At 36.1% G+C, this 20,717-nt stretch overlaps 1 protein-coding gene across 1 annotated transcript; it reads right to left on the reverse strand.

Moving 5' to 3' along the window:
- Positions 1–225: 225 nt before the first annotated feature.
- LOC102230067 (cathepsin K-like) lies at positions 226–11,862 on the reverse strand. Its single transcript, XM_023331643.1, has 8 exons — positions 11,755–11,862; positions 10,548–10,671; positions 7,853–7,975; positions 5,923–6,075; positions 2,299–2,517; positions 1,464–1,629; positions 827–935; positions 226–632 (listed from the first exon to the last, which is right to left on the reverse strand). The coding sequence occupies exons 2-8, from the start codon at positions 10,668–10,670 to the stop codon at positions 533–535; spliced, it is 993 nt and encodes a 330-aa protein (XP_023187411.1). The 5' UTR covers position 10,671; positions 11,755–11,862; the 3' UTR covers positions 226–532.
- Between the last annotated feature and the right edge of the window lie 8,855 nt (positions 11,863–20,717).

Consider the following 20,717-nt stretch of genomic DNA (forward strand, 5'->3'; position numbering starts at 1 on the left):
TACATTGGAAATAGATAAGGGTTTCAAAGAATTCCTTTTCTGTTTACATTTATAGAGCTGAATACAGGAACCATTATTTTTTTTTCTCTTTATTTGGCTTCAGGGTTTAGCATGATAAAGTTTAGTTAACCTAAAATGGGTCGTTTTTGTTTGGCAATTTGTGGATTATGTAAAAAATGGGAGTTTGGGGTTGAGCCAAAAAAGAAAGAGAATAAATTAACATGATTTCAGTTTCGAATTTAAAATTTTATTCATCTTAATAGAAAACAACAACTTGCATTTGAATTACTAGTAAAAGTGCTTGAACAAAACACAGGATCACGAGAAAAAAAGAACATTTATAGGAACTGACTCTCCAACCACAGGAAGGGAGGAACTTACATTGCCAGCAATGTTTTCATGTCCTGTCTTGTTTTCACACAATGAATCAGAAAAACTCTGCAGTGCAAACAAGTTGATAATTTTGTTGTAGTGGTGTTTCAAAGTCCATGTAAGTTTTCCTTGTCCTCCCTTCTTTTCACCAGTCTTTTGTTCACATAATGGGGTAGCTGGCAAGGTTGGCGATGCCGCACAGGTTGCCACGGTTGCGTGCCATCAGGACGTAACCCTTTTTCCCCCAGGTCTCTCCCCAGCTGCGGTGACAACATAAAGAACAGCACATGTTGAAGATCACCAGGGGTGAAGCAGCGTTTCAGTTTATCAGTTTGTCAGAAGAAAACATCAGCTGTCAGGCATCAAATCAGCAGCAGAGCAGCAAATAATGCAGCTTTCCTTTAGTTGACACCAAGAGCCACCTGATGCCTTCCAGAAAGCTGAGGAGCCCCACCTGTTCTTGACGATCCAGTACTTCTTTCCTCTGGTGTTCACACCGTAGCCAACTGCAAGCACGGCGTGATTGATGTCCTCTTTGTTGCAGTTAGGGTCGTGGTAAATGCCTGATAATGTCACAGATGAGAGACACACAACCTTGAGCTGAAAGTCCATAAAACTTTGCAATTTCTAAAAATATATATTTAATTTCTCTTTTAATTTGCAAGATATAAAATATTCCAGTTTTCTCCCTCTCATAAATCAATTATCTACATCAGCGAGACTACATTTAAAGACTCCAAATTTCAAGAAAACAAGTGTGAATTTAGTTTAAAAATACTTAAATTAGGTTTTAATAAAATCAATATTTTCTCAAGTAATTACAGACTTCAAAAGACCTGATTTCAGGAGTCTTATTGCTGAACTGGGAGTTAAAAAACGCCTAGTCAGCAGTAGGCACTACTAAGGATTCTAAGTAGCTTCAGGTAAAATGTGGAATAAATTTTCACCATGAAGGAATATAAAGCATAAACTTTAAAATCCACATTTCACACTGATTCAAGTGTGAAAAAAAGAAAGTCTACCTGTTGGTTTTGCGTTTCTTTACTTAAAGCTTTTATTGAAGTCATGTGAAGATGTAATCTGTCACTGACCTCGTTGGTAGAACTGGAAGGATGACTGTGTGGCGTCGATGCCCACAGACACTGGGCCCACTTTGAAGAGAGCAACTGCCAGCGCATTCTCATCACCTTTTGGCACCTCCTTGTAGCCTTTGCACTGGGCTGCCATGCCGGATGAGTTATAACGGCAAGGCTGATCCTACAGACACAACAAAAGATGAAAAAGTCAGAACAGTTTTGGTGGAATTTTAAAAAATTGAACAAAGAAGCTAAAAAAAAAGAAAAACATGAATGGAATAAAATGTATTCCTGATGATTTTGACCTTGTGACATTACATTCAAATGCCCATCTCACATTACCTGACTGATCACATTCCCACAGTTGAAACAATGAACTTTCTCAGAAACAGAAGAGGAAACATTCGTTTATTTTGCGGGAAAGTTTCTACCTCGTCACTTCTGCCGAGTCACATTTTGGTCATACTTTAGCTCGTGTTTTACAGAAAAATGTCTACTTTCTTTATTGATGACATTGTGACACGTGAGGTGATCAACACGCCATGTCTGACAGACAAAAGGAGAACTGGTGATTTTTACAGTTTCATGCTATGTTTGAAGCTAACACCTAGAAGCTCTCATAATTCTTTCCGTTTTTGTTGAACCATTCAAAACCGCAAAATTAAGGCTTTCAAAAACTAAAATAAAAATGAGTCAAGTGAGGTTTTCAACCTCATTTCCATCCAAAGGTTGCTCATAGGCCCTCAGGGATTTAGTAGATGTATGGAAAAAATCTGAATCTCACTCCACTTTTACAACAAACACATAAAGACTATACAAAAGATAAAGCTTTAATAAATGAGTTTCTCACCTGTCCGACATATGGGTAGACTTCCTCCGAGTCAATACCTCCATTCTCCTGCACATAGCTGAAGGCGTTGGTCATGTATCCACCTCCACAGCCGTCGTTTTCCTTGACGCAGTCCACCAGGTTCTGAGGGCTGAGGTCGATGAGCTTACCCGTCTTCTTGGCCAGCTGGCCCTCAAGCGCCCCGGCAGAACTGAAGGCCCAGCAGGAGCCGCAGGAACCCTGTCAGGAAGGACATAACCGAGAGCTCAAGGTTAAATTAGTAGAAGTAGTTATACCGTCTACTGTTCAGAGTAATATTATTTAGCAATAACAACGAGCAAATTTAAACATTCAAAAACCTTATCATTGTAAAGTCAGCTGACTCAAACACTTCCAGTGCAAGAAATGTTTTAGAAAGTAGTGGTTGCATTACACTGTCTGAACGCTGGAGGGCAGAGTTTGTTAAGAATAAATTTGACTTCAGACGGATTAGAGACTTAATGAGAATTGTTTCTGTGGTATCATTCGGGCATCATTAAGTGCATGCCTGTGGTACGTATCTAACAGTTAAACCGATTTAAGAATACACTTTAAGGTTAGAACTCAAAATTTTGAGAAACGAATGCTTAACCCAGACAACTAAAAACTCAAAGGAATAATGCTGTTTCAAGTGACTCCACCACAAAATTGTAAATTTCCACTAATTATTTGACCATGAATTTTTAAACAGCTTCTCCTCCACACATAGATCTTTATAACAAGCTAGTGCTCTCTGTAAAACATTTACAAATGTGCAACCAGATTAATTTAGAGCCCTGATCATCTATTTGATCTCGGCGAAAATTAAAATTGATTACAATCAAACAAAACATTAGGGCATAATAACAGAGTAGCATAAAATCTCCTGGGGATGAGACATCAGCAGAGCTGTTAGTATGCAGAGACTGCTGCCACGATGTTGAATAATTCATGAATAACAGGAAGAAAAGGAGACGCTTAGATCAACCTATTTATGTCGTTTCTGCAGGTATGAAACTGAACCACAAGGGGGCGATACAATAATGACATTTTTTTTCAGTAAGACTCTTAGATGAGAAACTCTTGAAATGAGTTATATCCTACAAATTAAGGTGGATATGTTTGAATCAAAACAGCAAATTAATAAAAAGCAGATACCAAAAATAATCTTAAAGTGAAATATTAAGTTCTTTATTTCCCCTAACAATAAACAAGGAAGGAGATTCATAAGTTTGTCATTTTTGTAATTTTGACATCTCTATGTGTGAATTAAAATTCAGTACTGCAGAGATGAAGGATGAGACATGACCTATACATTTCATAGATTTTTAAAAAATTAAGCTGAAAATTTAGCATCATTTTAAGCAAACAAAATTTCGTCCCAGAGGAATTTTGTAATCTATAAGCGTCAAAGAGAAAATGTTCAGCCAGCTGTGGGCTCAGCGTGTCTCTACCAGCTCCGATGTTCATTAGATAACATGACATTGTTCTGAAGCTGATCTGCCTATTAGCAGGAATCACAGATGTAAACCAGATTTCACTATGCTTAGTCCACTTCCTGTTCTGCGGGACAACAGTTTGCATAAATAACCCCAGAGTGTTCAATTCTCTCATGATGACTAATTACATTTTATAATCACAGCCTGGTCTTTGTCTCTGAAATCCATTAGCAGTGAACACAGGCTTTTTTCCCTGTTACGTGACTGGGCTCTTACTGCAATAATTGCTTTATCCATTATGTTTAGAGTAAATGAAGCTTATATTTTGAAAAATGTATTTCCAGGTATTTCTGAGGGTATTAAGTATTCTCTTCACTTTCACATCAATTTCAGTATTTCAAAGCTGAAAAGCTGCTGTTCTCTAGACGTCATTGTAGCCTGCTGATTGATGTTGTTTTTAATGTTTAGAGCTTTTTCATTGTCAAGCAACATCTGTCCCCTTTCCAATATTATTTTCTCTACATTTAGTTACAAGTAATTATTTGAAGTCTTCTCACTTTGCATTTCTATTTTTTTAAAAGCAACCTCATGAGTTCCCAGGTGATTAATCATTTGCAAAAATTGTGTTTCTTTCTTAACTTTCTTCCATGAAAAGCTTGGGAACTTTGTTCTCAATGCTTTTGAAACGTTTGCATCATGTTTTATGTAAAAACATACCCGTCATATTTTTTTTTTCATTTCAGATACCTAGAAACATGATGGTTGCTATGAAAGTCATGAAGCACTCACAAAGACGTAGTTTTCACCTTGAACATTGCTGTTTGGTGATTAATAATCAAACCTTTCTGTCTACAGTCTGCGTACCTGCTTTGCAAACATTTCTGCTTCATCACATACCTTCAGCGTTTGATCACATGAAAGGTATGTGTTGTTATTCTTTTGGTGCTCACATGCTTTTTGTTGTTCATCATATTTACCAGAATGGCAGCTGTACTTCCCCGTTTTATATCTGTCTATGTTACGGCACTGCAGTATCTCTGCCAACTATTTAGTCGACCAACACCTTAACTTGGTTGCCTTAAGTGTCACGATCCACTTTAATTAAAACACCGTGAATCTGTATTTCTTTCACAGTCTGACAAAAGATAAATGCATCCATTTGTGATTCAAGTGCATCTCCTTGTCTATTGACCTGCTCTACCATTTAAGCTTGTAGTAACTGAATATATTTCATTTTGATCATTGTTAGATTGGTTTATACTGTCATGATCAATGACAGAGATTAAGATTAATTTTCTCATGATGTGGAAACAGTGCCCTAGTACTGATTTTCCTGCAGCAAGTTTAAGGAAAATATCCCATCTTACTGGACAGGGCATCAGTCTCTTGTAGGTACGTAAAGCTAGACAGTGTGACTCTCCTCTGAAACTGTGAAGGACAGGGGAAAGGGACCTTATTTAAAGACTGAAGAAGCTTAGAGTTGGATCTTAGCATTTACCCTTCCACCCAGCAGATTGGTCAAAATGTTCCATTTTACATTAGATTTTTCTCATGGCTTTTTTAAGCTTAAGACTAATGAAATGTAAAGGCAAAAGCAATAGGTCCCCTCAAAGTGAATGCAAACATATCTTGTAACTTCACAGGTCAAAGGTCCTCAGATGAAATCCAAGTTAGACCTTTTTAATATTCAGATGTTTTCTTTATTTTGACTAGGTTTTTTTATTGATGGATAAAGACATTATCATGAGAATGTTGCTCCACTTTGTCCACGTGAAGAAAGAGCAAAGTAAGCTCTTAATTTCCCTGCCTGTTCTCTTAATGTCCAAGGATATCCATACAAAAGGTAATTAATGACCACAAATTTTCCTAAAATTTTAAATTATATGGATTTATGCATTGGTCCTATAATTAGTGAACGGTGCAGGGTGCCCAATCACAGCTGGAACATGCTCAAATAATATTATCCATTTATAAAAAGCAGAGCAATGATGAACTCTTTCTGCAAAATGCCATATTTCCATATTTAGTTCCTTTTATGTTTAGTGAGCAATCTTTTGTAGCTTTAAATATTTACTCAGATAGACTCTTCATGGTCCTTAAACCACAGCAAGTGGAGTGCTTTTTGGAAATAACTTCCAAAATAAAGAAGTTGGTCTGAAAGAGAATCATTTTGTTTTTGTTTTCTGACCTGATTTTTAATCGGGGTCACCATGCCCTTCTTGCGGTAGTCGACGGATTTGGGAATCTTGGACACGGACTCATCAAATGCCATGGTGAAGCTACGCTCATGATCCATGGGCACCAGGAGGCCAGTCATTTTCTCCGCCACTTCCTCAGATGTCTGCAGGAACACAAAAATGCCTAATAGTTACATTGTTCATGTTTCAAAGATAACAGATGACAATCAAAGAGTGTCTCTCAAAGAGTAAGTTTTTATAACCAGGGAAAGAAAGGTTGAGTTGATCAGATTCAATCATTTTACTGTCTCATCTCAACAATAAATGGTTTCTCTGTTTCTTGAAAGAATATATAATAAGAAAAATATTTAAGTACTTAAACCTAATAATAGCAGAGGGATTCATTTTAAGATTTATGACAAGGACAAGTGAACAGAGATATGAGAGACAGAGGAACTGATTCAGCAAGGTGACAGAGGATGAAAAGGAATTTATGAAGAGATGGCTTAACACAGGTTACCATGAAATGAAATGTCATTTTTTCTCAACACCAATGTCGAAACAAGATAAAGCCCAAGAGTGTGTAAGGGGAATTAAAAGGAAAAAAAAGAACAGCATGGGGGATATTATGTGATTTCTGGTTTTGTATTTGGCTGTCACAACGCACAGCTGGTTACTTGGTATTCAGTGATTATGTTTTCCCTTCATTCCTATCAGTTTTATGCTGAGATTTCAGCCCAGCTCGGTCTAAAAACAGGCAGGAGGAAGGAACACAGCCATCTGTTGAGCTCCTTCATTTAATTCAATGTCTTCTAGTCAAAATGAAAATTTGAAGGCATCATTCATTTACAGCCACCTGTTTAAACAAGAACATAAATGAGTCCTTAATCTAGAATTTGGATGTACACAATTTGCCTCCAACAAATGAGTCCAAAGTCTGGCATGCTGCAGTTAATGAAGTCTGCTTTCCAATTAGTTTTTGATTAACAACATGTAGTAGCAGGAAGACAGTTGTGTACAGGCATGGCATCGCCTATGGAAGATTTCAGACAGCTTAGCATTTGCTGCAGCAAAGAGGGGGTAGGCCAAAAAACTGACAGTAGGATATGGTGTATAGAAAAAGAAATGCTGAAGAACTAATGTTTGAAATATTTACCATAATTTAATGACTTCAAGTAAAAAGAATCTATGATTAGTCCAACAGACAGTTTCATTAAATTGGCTAATAATTAATTAGCCACTTGAAGGTACTCATATAATGAGTTTAGATTGCTGAAGTTTCAACCCAAGATGGTGAGATGGTCATTAGGGAAAAAAAATAGACAGTGACATCACTGCAGAAGTAACAGGAAACTGTAGTTTCTTTTACTCTTTATCCCAATGTACATACTTAGATTTAAGCCCCATGCACTTCTTAGATGTGTCAGCATACATGGCAAATTAAGTAGCAGTGTTTTAGCAGATTAAGAAAATACTGATATTATTATTTTTGCTTTTGTAAAACCTGAAGAACTATCTTGATTATATTTTATCCCATCAGTGAAAGCCATGTAAGTAAAACCAAAACATTTACAGACATCATGAAGTTTTCATGTTAACTTCTTTTTAATTGAATAAAGAATATAATCAGTAGGTTGCATCTAGAGTGTGGCAGGTCTATTGTAATGGACTGAGTCTAAAATGTGGTGGATAAAAAAGAATGTGTTCTAACAATAACAGGAATACTAAAAGTCATAGAATTGTTGGAAATACAGTTCTGGATTAAAAAAATGCAGACAGTGGTGCATCACATATGACCACAAAAAGGAGAAAAGAAGAACAGATATGTGTGTTTTTCTAATAAAACACTGGAACAAAAAATATATACAATTTATTGAGATGTGCATGTGTAATGCACTTTAACCTAACTCTACACAGATGGAGAAGGAAGCATTAGCATACCATGTCTCCCAGGTGGTTCATCCCCAGCTCGTAGGAGTGCATGCCCAGTGCTGCTTCCTGGTTGTGAGCCTCAATCATTCGCATATTCTTCTCCCAGATGACTCTGCGGATCCCTTCTTCATCCTGAGTCAAACAAAGACAGCTTTCAAGTCCTGATGTCAGTTCAAAAGGCACAACTGCACTCATCCTCTGCAGCCTTTTAAAGAATCATTTTCTCCTGAGTTCTTAGTTTTTCAAGCATTATTATAAGACATTTTTAAAACGCTTATGTTTCACCAACTAATTACATTTTAGTGTGAACTTTCACATTTGAAAATAGTTAATTTAAGCTTTAGTGTTAAAATCAGTAGGCAGTGGAAAACCAGAATCAAAAATTTTATTCTTTAGTAGTAAAGAAAAATGTAGGAAAGCAAGCTAAGTTATCAAGGACTAAATCACAATGGATGTTGAATACATATTCCCATTTTTCAAGCTTAAATAGCAACTAACTTATAACACCTGCAGGCTGTGAATCCATTACTTGGTGACTGCATAAAACCAGCAACCAGGCTGTGTATGGGAGAGAGCTGTTCTGTGAAATGCTGACCTACATACGGCGAGCGCTCTTTGTCATTGCTACGTATGGAAAAGGTAACAGAAAGAACACTTTACGTTTTGTTTAGAACAATGTATGTAAAAAAAAAAAAAAAAAAAAAAATATATATATATATATATATATATATATATATATATATATATATACACACATTTCTAACTCTTCTTCAACTCTTGCAAGTAAGAGCCAATTAATTTTGCTCCGTACAGATGTATTTCCTTAGGAGTAAAAAAAGGATAGTGCAAAAAATGATAGAAGAAAAATGAAAAAAAAAAAACAATTACATTTGTTATTTCCCATCTGTATAAAGACCTGACAGCTGATGCAAACCAATCTGGGCAAACAGGGCAAATTTCATTATAATTAGCACGCTGAAAAGAAGAAAAAAGCTTGGTGTATTGTAGCCTAATTACATTAATTAGGACAATTTAACCCGTGTTATTTTCCCAGTAATTTTCTTTTAAACAGTTGTTTTAATCAGAATTAGGCACTTTATTATGTCAAAACACAATATTTGCATTTAGCCATATGTCTGAGGGACAAAATGTAGCCAACAGGCTTTGGGCTGTGGTGCAGCTGCTAAACATCACCTTTATCTCTGCTTAGGGATTTTTGAAAGGTGATGATGAGGAATTGGAGACACTGACTGAGAAGCAAACTCACCAGTTAAGCTGTTGGGTTTTCACCAACCTCTCTGACTCTTGTTTGTGAGGAAAATGGGCAACAAACACGCTGGTGCAGCCCAATGAAATTCATTTTTTATGACTTTATTCAACTACTTAATGTGGTATGCTTTAATGTGGAGACCAAACTTGCTTCAGGGAATATCAATCCTGTAGGAACAGTTTGGACAAACTGTAGAGGTAAAGAACTGATCTTGAGGATGTTTTCAAGGAATGCAAATTAAAAACATTAAAGATTAATCTGTCTACTACATAAAATATCATCTGTGTCTGCACAACATCAGTTAAAATTGTATAAAAGCCATGCTCATATTCTGTATAGAAAAACAAGACTGAGTGGCATAGTAAACATGCATCTTCACACTCATCTTCACACAGTGTAGATGCTAACACACTCTACAGCTGCAGAGAGCTGACCTTTAGCTGGAGGTGAAGCGCAAACAAGGATGACAGATGCTCTGCAAGCACTGACGAAATAAATTTGGAGTCAGCTCTGGTTTAACACCAAATAACTCATATTCTCTTTTATCTTCACTGCCAAGAACTTAAAAATGTTTGTTTTTTTAAAAATCAATGTGACAGAGGAGTGAAAATTTAGCAGAAGAGACAAATTTTAAAAAATAGGGGGGCATAAAATAAGTCAGGGGTGATGGAGGTTTCCTCTGCTGGGAATTTCTGACTCTTGCTCTTATGCTTCACCATCAGAGTCAAGATGACCCAAATTAATAAAAGCTATTCAGTAAATGGGCTAATTGGATTTTCCCTCATGATTTCAGCTGATGGGAGAATGATTATTATGAATATAACAATGATTGGGATTTTTATCTGACAAAGATGAGACATTTTACTAACTTGTTTCTTGTCTTTTATCACTCTCTAAGTCATTTCTGAATGCAATGGTCAGAATAAAAAAAAACAAAAAACGATCAGTATAGTCAATTCTGACGCATGTCCTCTTTTATTTCTGCTTCTTTTTGTCTCAAACACACTGGTCTTTTATTTCTCATTTCCCCAGAAGACTTTATTTTTTCTTTCAGGTCTTACAACCAGGAGTTGTTATCTACCCCATTTAAACCCCACACAAGTCAGTTACTGTTAGCAAACAAAGGTGTCCTGTGGTGAATAAGCATTTTCTATTACAACTGCTTTATAAATACTGCAATCCACATGACTAGCCTGAGAGAAAAACTTGATTGTGTTGTCAACAGTAAAAGGTTAATAATGATTTTAACATCATAAATTATATTTTTGTAATACAAGGACCCAAGGTGGGTGCAGGGGGCTGCTCATGCCATCACCCACAAGATGATATGGGTGACCTGCGATGTTGCCCATGTCACCCATATCAGAAACTGCCACAGGCTTCAGTGGCAGATAAGTGTTGTGTGATACGGAGTTTGTTTTAGCAGTCACTCACCAAACCATTGTACTCTCTCTGATGTGTAGTCTTCCATTGCTCCCACTGAGCTTCCAGAAAGGCTTCATCCATGTGGCTCAGTGCTGAGACAGCCAGCAGCAACACACACACACACGACAACATCCTGAAAGTAAAAAAAAATATAATAATAATAATAATCACACCCAGATTTAATACACAAGTGCTTTTTGGTCAGTTGGTATTATTTTTATCCCATTATTTGGCAATAAATGTATTTGCAATTATAATTAACTTAATTCATTGCATCAGTGAAGAACGGTAACTGTTTGAGTAAAAAAAAGAAGCCCCCAACCATCACCTGGCTCTTATCCAAACTTTTTTCTGGTTCCAATTTCCGGGTTTCTGTCATGTGCTGATGACTAAAGAGCGAACAATGTGCATACACTTTTTTTTTCTGTTAGGAAAACTTTATACAAGCTGTGGGTGAAAGCAGCCTGAGGTTTGCTTCAAGTAAGAAGACAGGTAACTTTAAAAGAAAAAAACAACATTCTCTCTCTGATTCTATATTGTATAGTTACAACAAAAGGACAAAAGATCCAAGTCATGATGTGAAGAAAAGCTTGTTATTTCACCAAGATATATTTATCTTAAAGACTTCGCAGCCCTTCCAGCTCTCTGCTTTCACTTCATCAAGTCTCTCTTTATGAAACTGTGCATCTAATCTGCATTTGTTCACAGTTTCCAGTTAAAGGCCAATGACTTTCTGGGGTTTTCATTCTAAACAGCAGGAACCAGCTTGTTTCCTTTTGTTTTGAAGAAGTGCATGGCTTTGCATCGTTTGCTTCCTACACACATTGATTATATATGCAGAGCTATAGCTTCACCTTTATGGTGATCTGTTAGAGAGCTTCGCCTAAAAAGCAAATGTGCATTTAATTACCTGTGTGGGCGCTATGTTTCTGCATGAGTCACACAGATAGTCCTCTTGAGGGTTCTTTTATGTTGTAGAAATTAACTTATTTCACATGGATTATTTATATAGTGAAATATACAGTGTTTAGCCGCAATTGAGAGAACTAAGTTTAGCTTCATTTCACACCAGAGCTTGTTTTATTACACCAGCCGGTCAGCTTTTAGTAGGTTACAAAACATCTGTGCTTTCAGATTGCTTAAAGCCTTTTCTGACACGAGCCCTGCTCAACACAAAGGCTTAACAAAAGTAAACGTGCATGATAAGCAGACTTACCTCGGGCTCAGAAGTTTGAAAAGTTTCGAGAAGTCTTCTAGGTGTGAAGTTCTGTGCCTGTGTTGCTAAAGTAGGTCAGTGTGCGAGTTTATATTGGCAGGATTTTAAGGAAGTAAAATGGAAACTCCATGTATGGGGAGGAGTTTTTTCTCTGTTTTTCCGTACAGGGAAGCTACATCTGGTTTTCCTGAAAGAGCAGGATGATGTCAAGTGTCAAGTTACACAGGAATGTCCAAAACTTTACACAGACGACTGAAGTGCTGCAAATTCTGTGCTGCTGCATAAAAAAAATAATGAATACCATTAAATTACATTAATATTAATTATCTTTATCTTAATGAGAACATATAATTAGGGAATTTGTGACTATAAGGGGAAATAATCTAACTGATTGAGGAAATGGGTCAGATCTTGTAAGTATTTTGAGCTTGTAATAAAATATAATTTATTCTTGTGGCTTTTATAACAAGTTCCACAACTAAAAATACAATCTTTCAAGTACTATCATATAGACAAAAAGAATCACAAAAGTACTCAATTTTTTTTCCATTTTGAGTCAGAAGCTCAAATTTCAAAGCTTCTGGTTATAAAAATTAACTGAAATGTGTCAGAACTCAGTGGGAAAGTTGAAGGTTCTCACTAAACCCAGCACATCAAATATACTGTCCAAACTCCTGAGGCGCATGTTACTACACTGAAAGTACTATAGCTTGTACTGCTGACAGCTGTTACCCTGCGATAGCTATGCGAGGTGAATTTAGAAGGATGAAATTTTTTTGTTTGTTTCAAATTTTATCGTAGAGTAGTTCAGAGAATGAACAAATTTACTATGCTAAAAAAAAATCTGCATTATTTCAGACTCAGACTCTAAAGTTTGACCATGAACATTAGCAGTATTATCAAACATGAAGGTCTTTAAGTTGAAGGTTTCTATTTGTTATTTTAAATGGGATATATTTATGTGTAAGCAGTGTATGCTAAAATAACCTTTAATGAAAGAAAATAAAGAAGTGTCCATCCTGAACACAATTTCTTAAAATGCTTTCTAAAGATTGGAAAAATAATAAAAATGCTGGTATTTCATTTTATGTTTATTTATCAACAGTCAATTTCGAACTTTATTTCAGACAAATCAAAATAAAGATCATAGCAACACGGCACAAAAGAATTACTCATATAAACACCTGAAGTAAATAAATTCCCACAGCATGGCCTAAATAGACACCATATTCATATTGCATGTCTTTCTGCTGTCTGGTGGTGAAGTACTTCCTTGTCCTGCAAGTCATGTGTGTATATATGAATGTGTCGTGTGACTTCTATTGTCATACAGCAGACCAGAACATCTAGTCACCAATCTAAATATAAGAACATCCTCTATGCCTCATATGTCCAGTGATACATGACTGTATTGCCACTGGTTCATTTTGCATGCAACCACTCCTCCATTAACAAATAAAGCAGCTTAGATGGAACAGCTTGAGTATGCAATCATTATCATTACACCTTCAAGTTGGATAAACATTCATAAATGTATTATTATTCTTTAATAAATTCATTAAAAACTCAAGATTTTTCTTTTGGCTTGACATCTCATATCTGATTTTATGTTTGATGTGATCACAGATGTTTAGTCCGTCATGAGGCATTTGGATATTCGGCTTAATTTCTACGGCTGTTTATGATTCATATAAATATAATGAATGCAGCTACACTAAACACAAGTGTTCCTTAGTCCTTTATTAAATTTATTTAATGAATGCATGCAATGATCTTTTTGATCCTAATGCTCCAAACAAAAACAGAAAAAATAGGAAGTCTTCCCTTAGATCAGTCTGAATTGTTACTGTTGTAATTTATATACAGTATTTTATACTGTTATAAAAGCAGTATAAAGCTGACAATACACAGACATATTTCAGACTTTACAATGAGTATACTGCCCTTTTGTTGTCCTTTGCACAACAACAGAACACAAAAACCTTCTTTGTTTTCATTGTTCTTCTTCCCATTCCCACTGAAGCAATGCTCATGACCATTAGGAACAACTTCAATTTCAGCATCTTCCTCTTCACTTCAAAAAATATGCTTGGACGGATGCATCAACACTTGAGATTAATTAATAAACCAATCTTTAAACTACTGACATGCTGCATTTCAGTGGAATGTAGCATGTTGAAACTTGCCTAGAGCCTATCCCATCTTTACCACATTGAACATCTTGTACTTAACCTTGTCAGGTTATTTTTGTCTGGATGAACCATTTAGTACTAATGAATCACAACTGATTGAATGAAAAACAGTTCAAACTGAAAAATACAATATTTGTGTAAAATGACAATTAAACATTATGATATAAATGATTAGTTGTTTTCTCTTAATCATTTTCTTGTTGTTTATTCATGTTTAACAGGGCTTTTCATATTCAGTTCATTTCTCATTGTTACTTATTATCAAGTTTCCCTTGTTCAAGACCTCTACATTTTCTTCTTTTATTGAAACATTCACACATGCTTCATGAAGTGGCTCTCTATACTTTTACTGCACACTTCATAACAAATTACCTCATGATTTAGCAGTGCTAAAAGCCAGTCATTTGGTACCTTTTTGTAATAATCTCAATGCTAACGAAACAAAAAGGGAAGTAACTCGATGCTGACGCATTGATTGGGCTTAGGAATTTTTCCATCCCCTAAATCTCCAACAGGTCCTTTATAAGCATTAGTTAAATGAATCCCACCCATGGATATGAAAAAGGAAAATAAATCCACCTGTAAACTAATTTATGTAATTTTTTTTGTTTACTATCAGAGTTTTATGATTTTATGTAATCGTTTCACATGTAAGTCAGGCTGAATATAAATGCTTCTAACTTTGCCTGAATTTGGAATTAGCTAATCAATGTTAATAAGCTTGAAGGACTACTTAACTTCCAGATGAACTAATGTTAATGCAAGTTTTAGGGGTTTACCAGGCTTGGCAGATGCTTAAACAGTGTTTTCCCAAGGAGGCTCCAAAGAGCAGCTGCAGTACTAAACCTAATGTAAACCTAAAAAATGGTTTCACAAAACCCAAAGCAACAAATATCTATTCAATACCAGAAATATGAAAATTTGCTTTCTGGAAAATATATTTACAATAAAACACAATAATCAATTTAAAAGTGAGCGTGAAAATAATGCATTTAGCAATCAGCAAAAAATATTAGCGTCTGCTGCAGGTTGATGGAGAGTTCTTAAGATAAAATACATTGTATGTTCTTTCTCATGTAATGGAAGCATATTTTTTGGAAATTGTAAGCCAGAAAGGTTTGTTGGTGACATCTGACATCATACAACACGGTGCTGAAAATTGTATTGATTAATTAACCTTTGGTAATATCCAGTGATTGTTGATTTTGGTCGAATTTTCAAAGGATGTAGCATGTAAACTACTTCCTCTCTGAATAAAGAGAAAACAATTGTAAAAACTGACCGACAATCACTTGCCGCCCTTCATGCTAAATAAATAACATTACTCTGTTTATTAGACAGTATGCCTGCTTCCTTTCCCTCTTACATCTTTATTTGCTCCAATTGAAAGGAAAAGGAAAATCACAAAAATAAATAATTATCAGTATGTTTATAAAATTTGAAAAAAGGCCTGTAATAATTCGGAGTGTGAGATTGCAGGCTCTCAAATTTTCCACTTATTCCAAATAAAGGTTTTATAATGTCGCTAAAGTGTAGTATGTGGGAGTGAATTTTTCTGAAACAAGTCAAGAAAATATCATTCAAATTCCTCTCCTTCTGTTTCCTGTCTTTTGCTCCTTGAGGTCAGCCACAACCTTGGGTGCTGTGCTGAGATCTCTGTTGTGCTAAGATCTTTGTTGTGTTAAGTGCAGAGCAGGCGAGCAGCTTCAGGCGCTGGCTTTCATCACTGACAGCTCTCTATCTATCTGAGCACCTTTTTTTTTCCTTCCCTTTTTTTAGAGCCCCGCTGGCTTTCTCTGGGCTGGAAAGTGCATCCTAAGCTGCTTTAAGACTCTTCCTTCAGATTCCTCTTTGGCCACTTTAGATAATGAAACTTATGAAAGGTATTGTCTCTAAACTGATCTATCATCCGGCTACCCCGTCTCGGCTCAAGCAGACATCACCCAGAGGGTCATGACCTGGGTGTTAAATTATGCATGGGGAGATAGACTTATTTTCCAATAATCCTCAGTGCTATGTGCTCAGGTTTTAGAATATATTTTCATGGTGGAAGTCTTTTGTCTCCAATGTGATCACTGGCAGCCTGAGCCTCGCTGTTGTCGTAAATAATGGAAAATTAAAGCCCTTGCTTTGCAATAAATTATTTGTAGAGTGTTTCTTTCTATATAAGCAAAAGCCACCATAAATGTGGAAGCAGTTCAACTCCCAGAGTTTTCCGGTTGATAAACTCGTTGACTCAGACGTCATGGGGTATCAGCTTCCTGCCATTACAAAACCAATTTGGCACTGTGAGAATAGGCAGGAAAACCTTACATCACTGCAGTGAGGTACAACAAAGGAAATTGAATGGCATCCCATTTTCTATTTGAATCCATACCACTGACTTCCTCTGGGGACAGATTATGTAACCCTAATTTTGCTTCAGGCTTGAGGGCTCGAAAACACCAAGCCCTCAAGCCAATAGAGGGAGAGTCAGCCCAACAGGCCTTAAATCTTGATTTGAACTGTGTAGACTTTTCCCTGACCAGTTCAGAGATTAGGCCAGCACACACCAACGAGGTTGTAAAGGCTTGTTTTGATTCCAGCAGATTAAACTATGTTGCCATTTTTTTTTTCCCATTCCAATCTTTGATTGTTTGGGAAAGCAAAGACATTGTGTGTTTACAGAGTTGGAAAGGCTCCTGTTGTCTGAGCCATGTCTGCCCCGTTTTCTTTTCAATTTCAATATGAGCAGATATGTAAGTGGAAGGATAAAAAGTGCTCAAAATATTAAGAGTTAAAGTCACCAATGATTGAAATAATTTCATGGACAAGATATGGTCATGAAAGCAAGCAAATGCAAAAAGCTTTTCCCGAGGACTGAAATATAACAGCTTTAAAAGGTTTTCAAAGTCATCAGCCTTTGACAACTTTACAGTTTCATTTCACTCTATTTGACAAACAGAAAGTTCAACAGGTGACCAAATTGTATTTTAAGGCTTAAAACACCCAATGAATTGTAATCAAAGTAAACATCGGTATGTCTTTTTTTCCTTTAAATGTAGTACTGTAGAAAAGGGAGGAATGAGATTTTTAATAAATGTTCTACAGTTTTGAAACATGTTCAACAGGAACCTGATTAAAAAGTCCCAAAGGAAAACTTTACTAATGGTGCAGTGTTTCTTCTGAACTGTAGGGGGAGATATTTGGCAATGGCTCTAGAAACAATCTAAATGACTAAGTATTGGGTTCTTAATCCTTTCTTTCACTATTTGAAGATCCTTCAAAGACCCTAAACATAAATTACAAGGAGCTGTGACAGTACAGAGCTTTTTCAGTGCACACCTTTATCAGGCTAGCTTCAAAGCAAAACTCAATCACAGGAGATTTGACTGAGTAGTAATTAGAAATTTGGAGCTTGACACAAACTCCAGCTAGAGATCTGTCAAAAGATCAGCATAGCCAATAAGGATTTTGTGAAATGAATGAGACATTTTTCATGTTTTCGTGCTACATTGACTTTATTCTAACAGTTATTTAAATAAAATTTATTTTTTTTAATTATCAGATTTCAGTTTAACACACAAAGATTTTATTTGGAAATGACCAAATGAACAACAATAGAAACGTCAGAAGGACAGGCAGCATGCAGGCATACAGGTAGTTCTGGTGGCTGAATGCTGCACCAGCACAAACATGAAATCTACTGTTACTTTAACTAGAACAGTGTACTTTGGACAGATGAAACACATGGCAGAGAGAAACTGTGCAAAGATTAACAGTCAAGGATCCTTCTCTCTGTATGCTAATACATTGTGAAATGCTACTGAACATGGATAAAACTGTCATATGCGGGCAAAATAGAGTTGAACAAAGTAATGAAAGAAGGGGTGCCAAAAATGGTGACACCATTAATTTGATCAAAAAGGAAATTATATATTTTAAGTATCTTGTTTTAATCTGCAGACATGTGCTTAAATTATAGGTTGGATTAATCTACACTTTTAGAGTGATATTACGCTACTGCAGCAAAAGATTCATGTATTATATTTCTTTTAGATTTATACCAGTCTTAATAAATATATAATGACTTACTCAAAGTATTAACAAATGACTTCAGCATTGAATCCAGCTGGGACATCTGGGCAGATAATAAGTCTGCATGTGCAGAGCCCTGACTGCAGACCCTCTGAATGTTTGTTGCATGATCTTAGGAGAATTATCAACGGACCCAGTCTGAAACTGGATGCAAAACCAAGTCATTCATGATTCCTGTTGTCTAATCTCTTTACATGGCATGGTTGCCGGGCATCTGCGATATCTGTTGATGCACACATGTGCTATAATGTTTAAGGGATTAGTATTTATTTTTAAGCAGCCACAGAAACTCCCAGCATCACACACACACACGCACACAGTGAGATGAAAGCCCTTTTCATAAACACAAGCTGGGAGCACACATTCATAATTTTTTCAGTGGTTTATCTGTCACATGCTGATGGGTCTCCACATTTGCTCTTTGGAGATTAGCAGCAGCGTTAGATTTTAAAGTGCTGCCATGCTCTGTGCCTCTTTCTTTTAATTGATAAAAGATTTGAATTGAGGTTTGGAGAGAAATTGCTGATGTGCAAAATGAGCTCATGAAATGAGCTTAAGGCTTGTAGCAGCACACTCTTTAACGCAGTGACGATAATACAAGCCATCAGCACCATCAGTGCAACCCTGGATTCTCATTAGAGCAAGCAACAGCTGGGATCTCAGCATGTACTTAAAAGCTAAATGGTCTGACTGTGCTTGGTTTCAGAAATGGCTTTAAAGGGAGCAAAGAAAGAGAGGTTCACTGCACAGAAATGGCTGTAGTTATTTAGTCAATACTTAACAGAGCCTGGATTATTGAATTCCTGCAACAACTGCAGTATCATTTAGTGTGAGACTAAAGTACCAACTTCTCATTTTCACTCAAACACCAATGGTAGAGCATTAAAAATAATAATAATTAAAAAAGAAAAAAAACATGTGTTCTTGTGGAATTACTCTATTTGGTGCCAAACAAATTGAACTAGATCAAATTTTGGGACAATTGGAGATATTTCAAAGTAAATAACATAAGAAGCTGCCGAGAGAAATGGCTCATGGTCTTTTGCCAAAGGCAAAAGAGAAATCCTACAACCGCTAAAATCTGAGGCCACTCCATTTTACTTTTCATGAAGAAGGAAGTTGTGCTTAGTGTATTTTTCATGTTATATCCCTCAGTGGGTCTTGATGTAGGGTGGAATGTGGACACTCAAAAACTAAATAGACTAATGGTCAACAAATATGCAAATATGAACTGAAATGTAAAAATTGTCAGCAATTACCGTTCAATTAACCGTTCACTTTTTTTTTGCAACAGTAAACAAACAAGGCCATCATCTTCATTATTGCAGAACAAGAAGCAGTGCCAGCCAACAAAAGCCTGATAAGTAATTTTTTCAGAGTTTATGGAGTCATTTATTTTAAGCTGTGGCTTTTAACAACAGTTATTGCAACATAAATGCTGGACTTAAAGGCAGCTGAATTTCTTAGAAATATTTTCTACTCCTGCAAACTTTACTTTTACTCAACCTTTTGAAGCATTTTTAGTTATTTTCTGATTTTCACGAAAAACAAGAAGAGAGTAGACATTAACTACAAGAGAAAATTTACCAAATCAGATTCATTTTCTTATTTTGTGTGTTCACAAACAAAAATTAACATCAGAAAACTCCCCAGTGTTGATCATCTGCTCATATCTCTTCAATAGCATTAAAGCTACCCACAATAAATAAAAAGGAAATTAAACTTTCTGGGAAGGGAAACACAAAGGGTTTATTTCATGCCAGGCAATAAGCAGTGCACAGCTGATGCGCTTTTAAAAATATCATGGAGTTTTGAAGGCGGTGCAGAAGTAACTAACCTTCTTTTCTTCATCAACACTGCTGTTAGCTCTGGGATTTTGAGTAGGAGCTAATTCTGGAAACAAAAGTTAAAGTTTCATGATGTCTCTTTCCTAATTAGCTTCACTTCCAGATGCTGATCTCAGACAAAACAAACTCAACTCAACTCAGCTTTTGATATAATTAAACCCTTGGGTAAAAGTGATACATCGATGTATTTTCACATGACAACCATCAGTGCACCTTTGGGCAAGACTGTCACTTTTGCATACACTCATTGATGATGGGTTTCTCAGGCTGTTTCCATTGAATTATTACATTTAAATATTAATTGTGATGCCTGATTGTCTTTTTTAAAATGTAATGTGCATTATGTCTGCAGCCATTTTGACCAGCCTCACAGATCTTTATGGTGATTTTTGTTTTACTAAGCAGCTTGCCTCCTCCAGAGCCATAGTGTGAAGCCTCCTGCCAGCTGATCTAAACCCCTTGAGCAGCGGAAATGAAGATGTGCATGACTGTCTTTCAGAATGCAGCGAACCAGAAGCAACAGGGATTAATTAAAGCGAAAAGTGAGGTTTAGCCTCGGACCACCGTCACCTACTGGGAACCAAATGGAAAAGTCCAAGCATCCTGAAAATCTGCTTATGGTCTGAGAAAACAATTTACATTTTGGGTAAAATCCTTGGTTATATACAGCTTTTTTATACTCCTGACTTTTCAATATGTTACTAAAGCAAAGGCATTTCATTTAGCCTGTGTGATATGAAAATAGTGAAAGGAATATACAAGTTCCTTTCACTATTTACTCACAAGTAAATGGTATTTACTTGTGAGTAAAATGATTATATAAAAAAATGATTAGCATTCCCAGATT

The sequence above is a fragment of the Xiphophorus maculatus genome, chromosome 3 (genome assembly GCF_002775205.1).
Source record: "Xiphophorus maculatus strain JP 163 A chromosome 3, X_maculatus-5.0-male, whole genome shotgun sequence".
Lineage (NCBI taxonomy): Eukaryota > Metazoa > Chordata > Actinopteri > Cyprinodontiformes > Poeciliidae > Xiphophorus > Xiphophorus maculatus.

Bases quoted from the DNA above. Each gene is read 5' to 3' on its own strand.
- LOC102230067 (XM_023331643.1), bottom strand. From the start codon at position 10,670: ATGTTGTCGTGTGTGTGTGTGTTGCTGCTGGCTGTCTCAGCACTGAGC. The intron at 6,076-7,852 runs GTATGCTAATGC...GTGTTCCTGCAG, and splicing joins TGAACCACCTGGGAGACATG to ACATCTGAGGAAGTGGCGGA. The intron at 2,518-5,922 runs GTCAGAAAACAA...CCTTCCTGACAG, and splicing joins TGACCCCGATTAAAAATCAG to GGTTCCTGCGGCTCCTGCTG.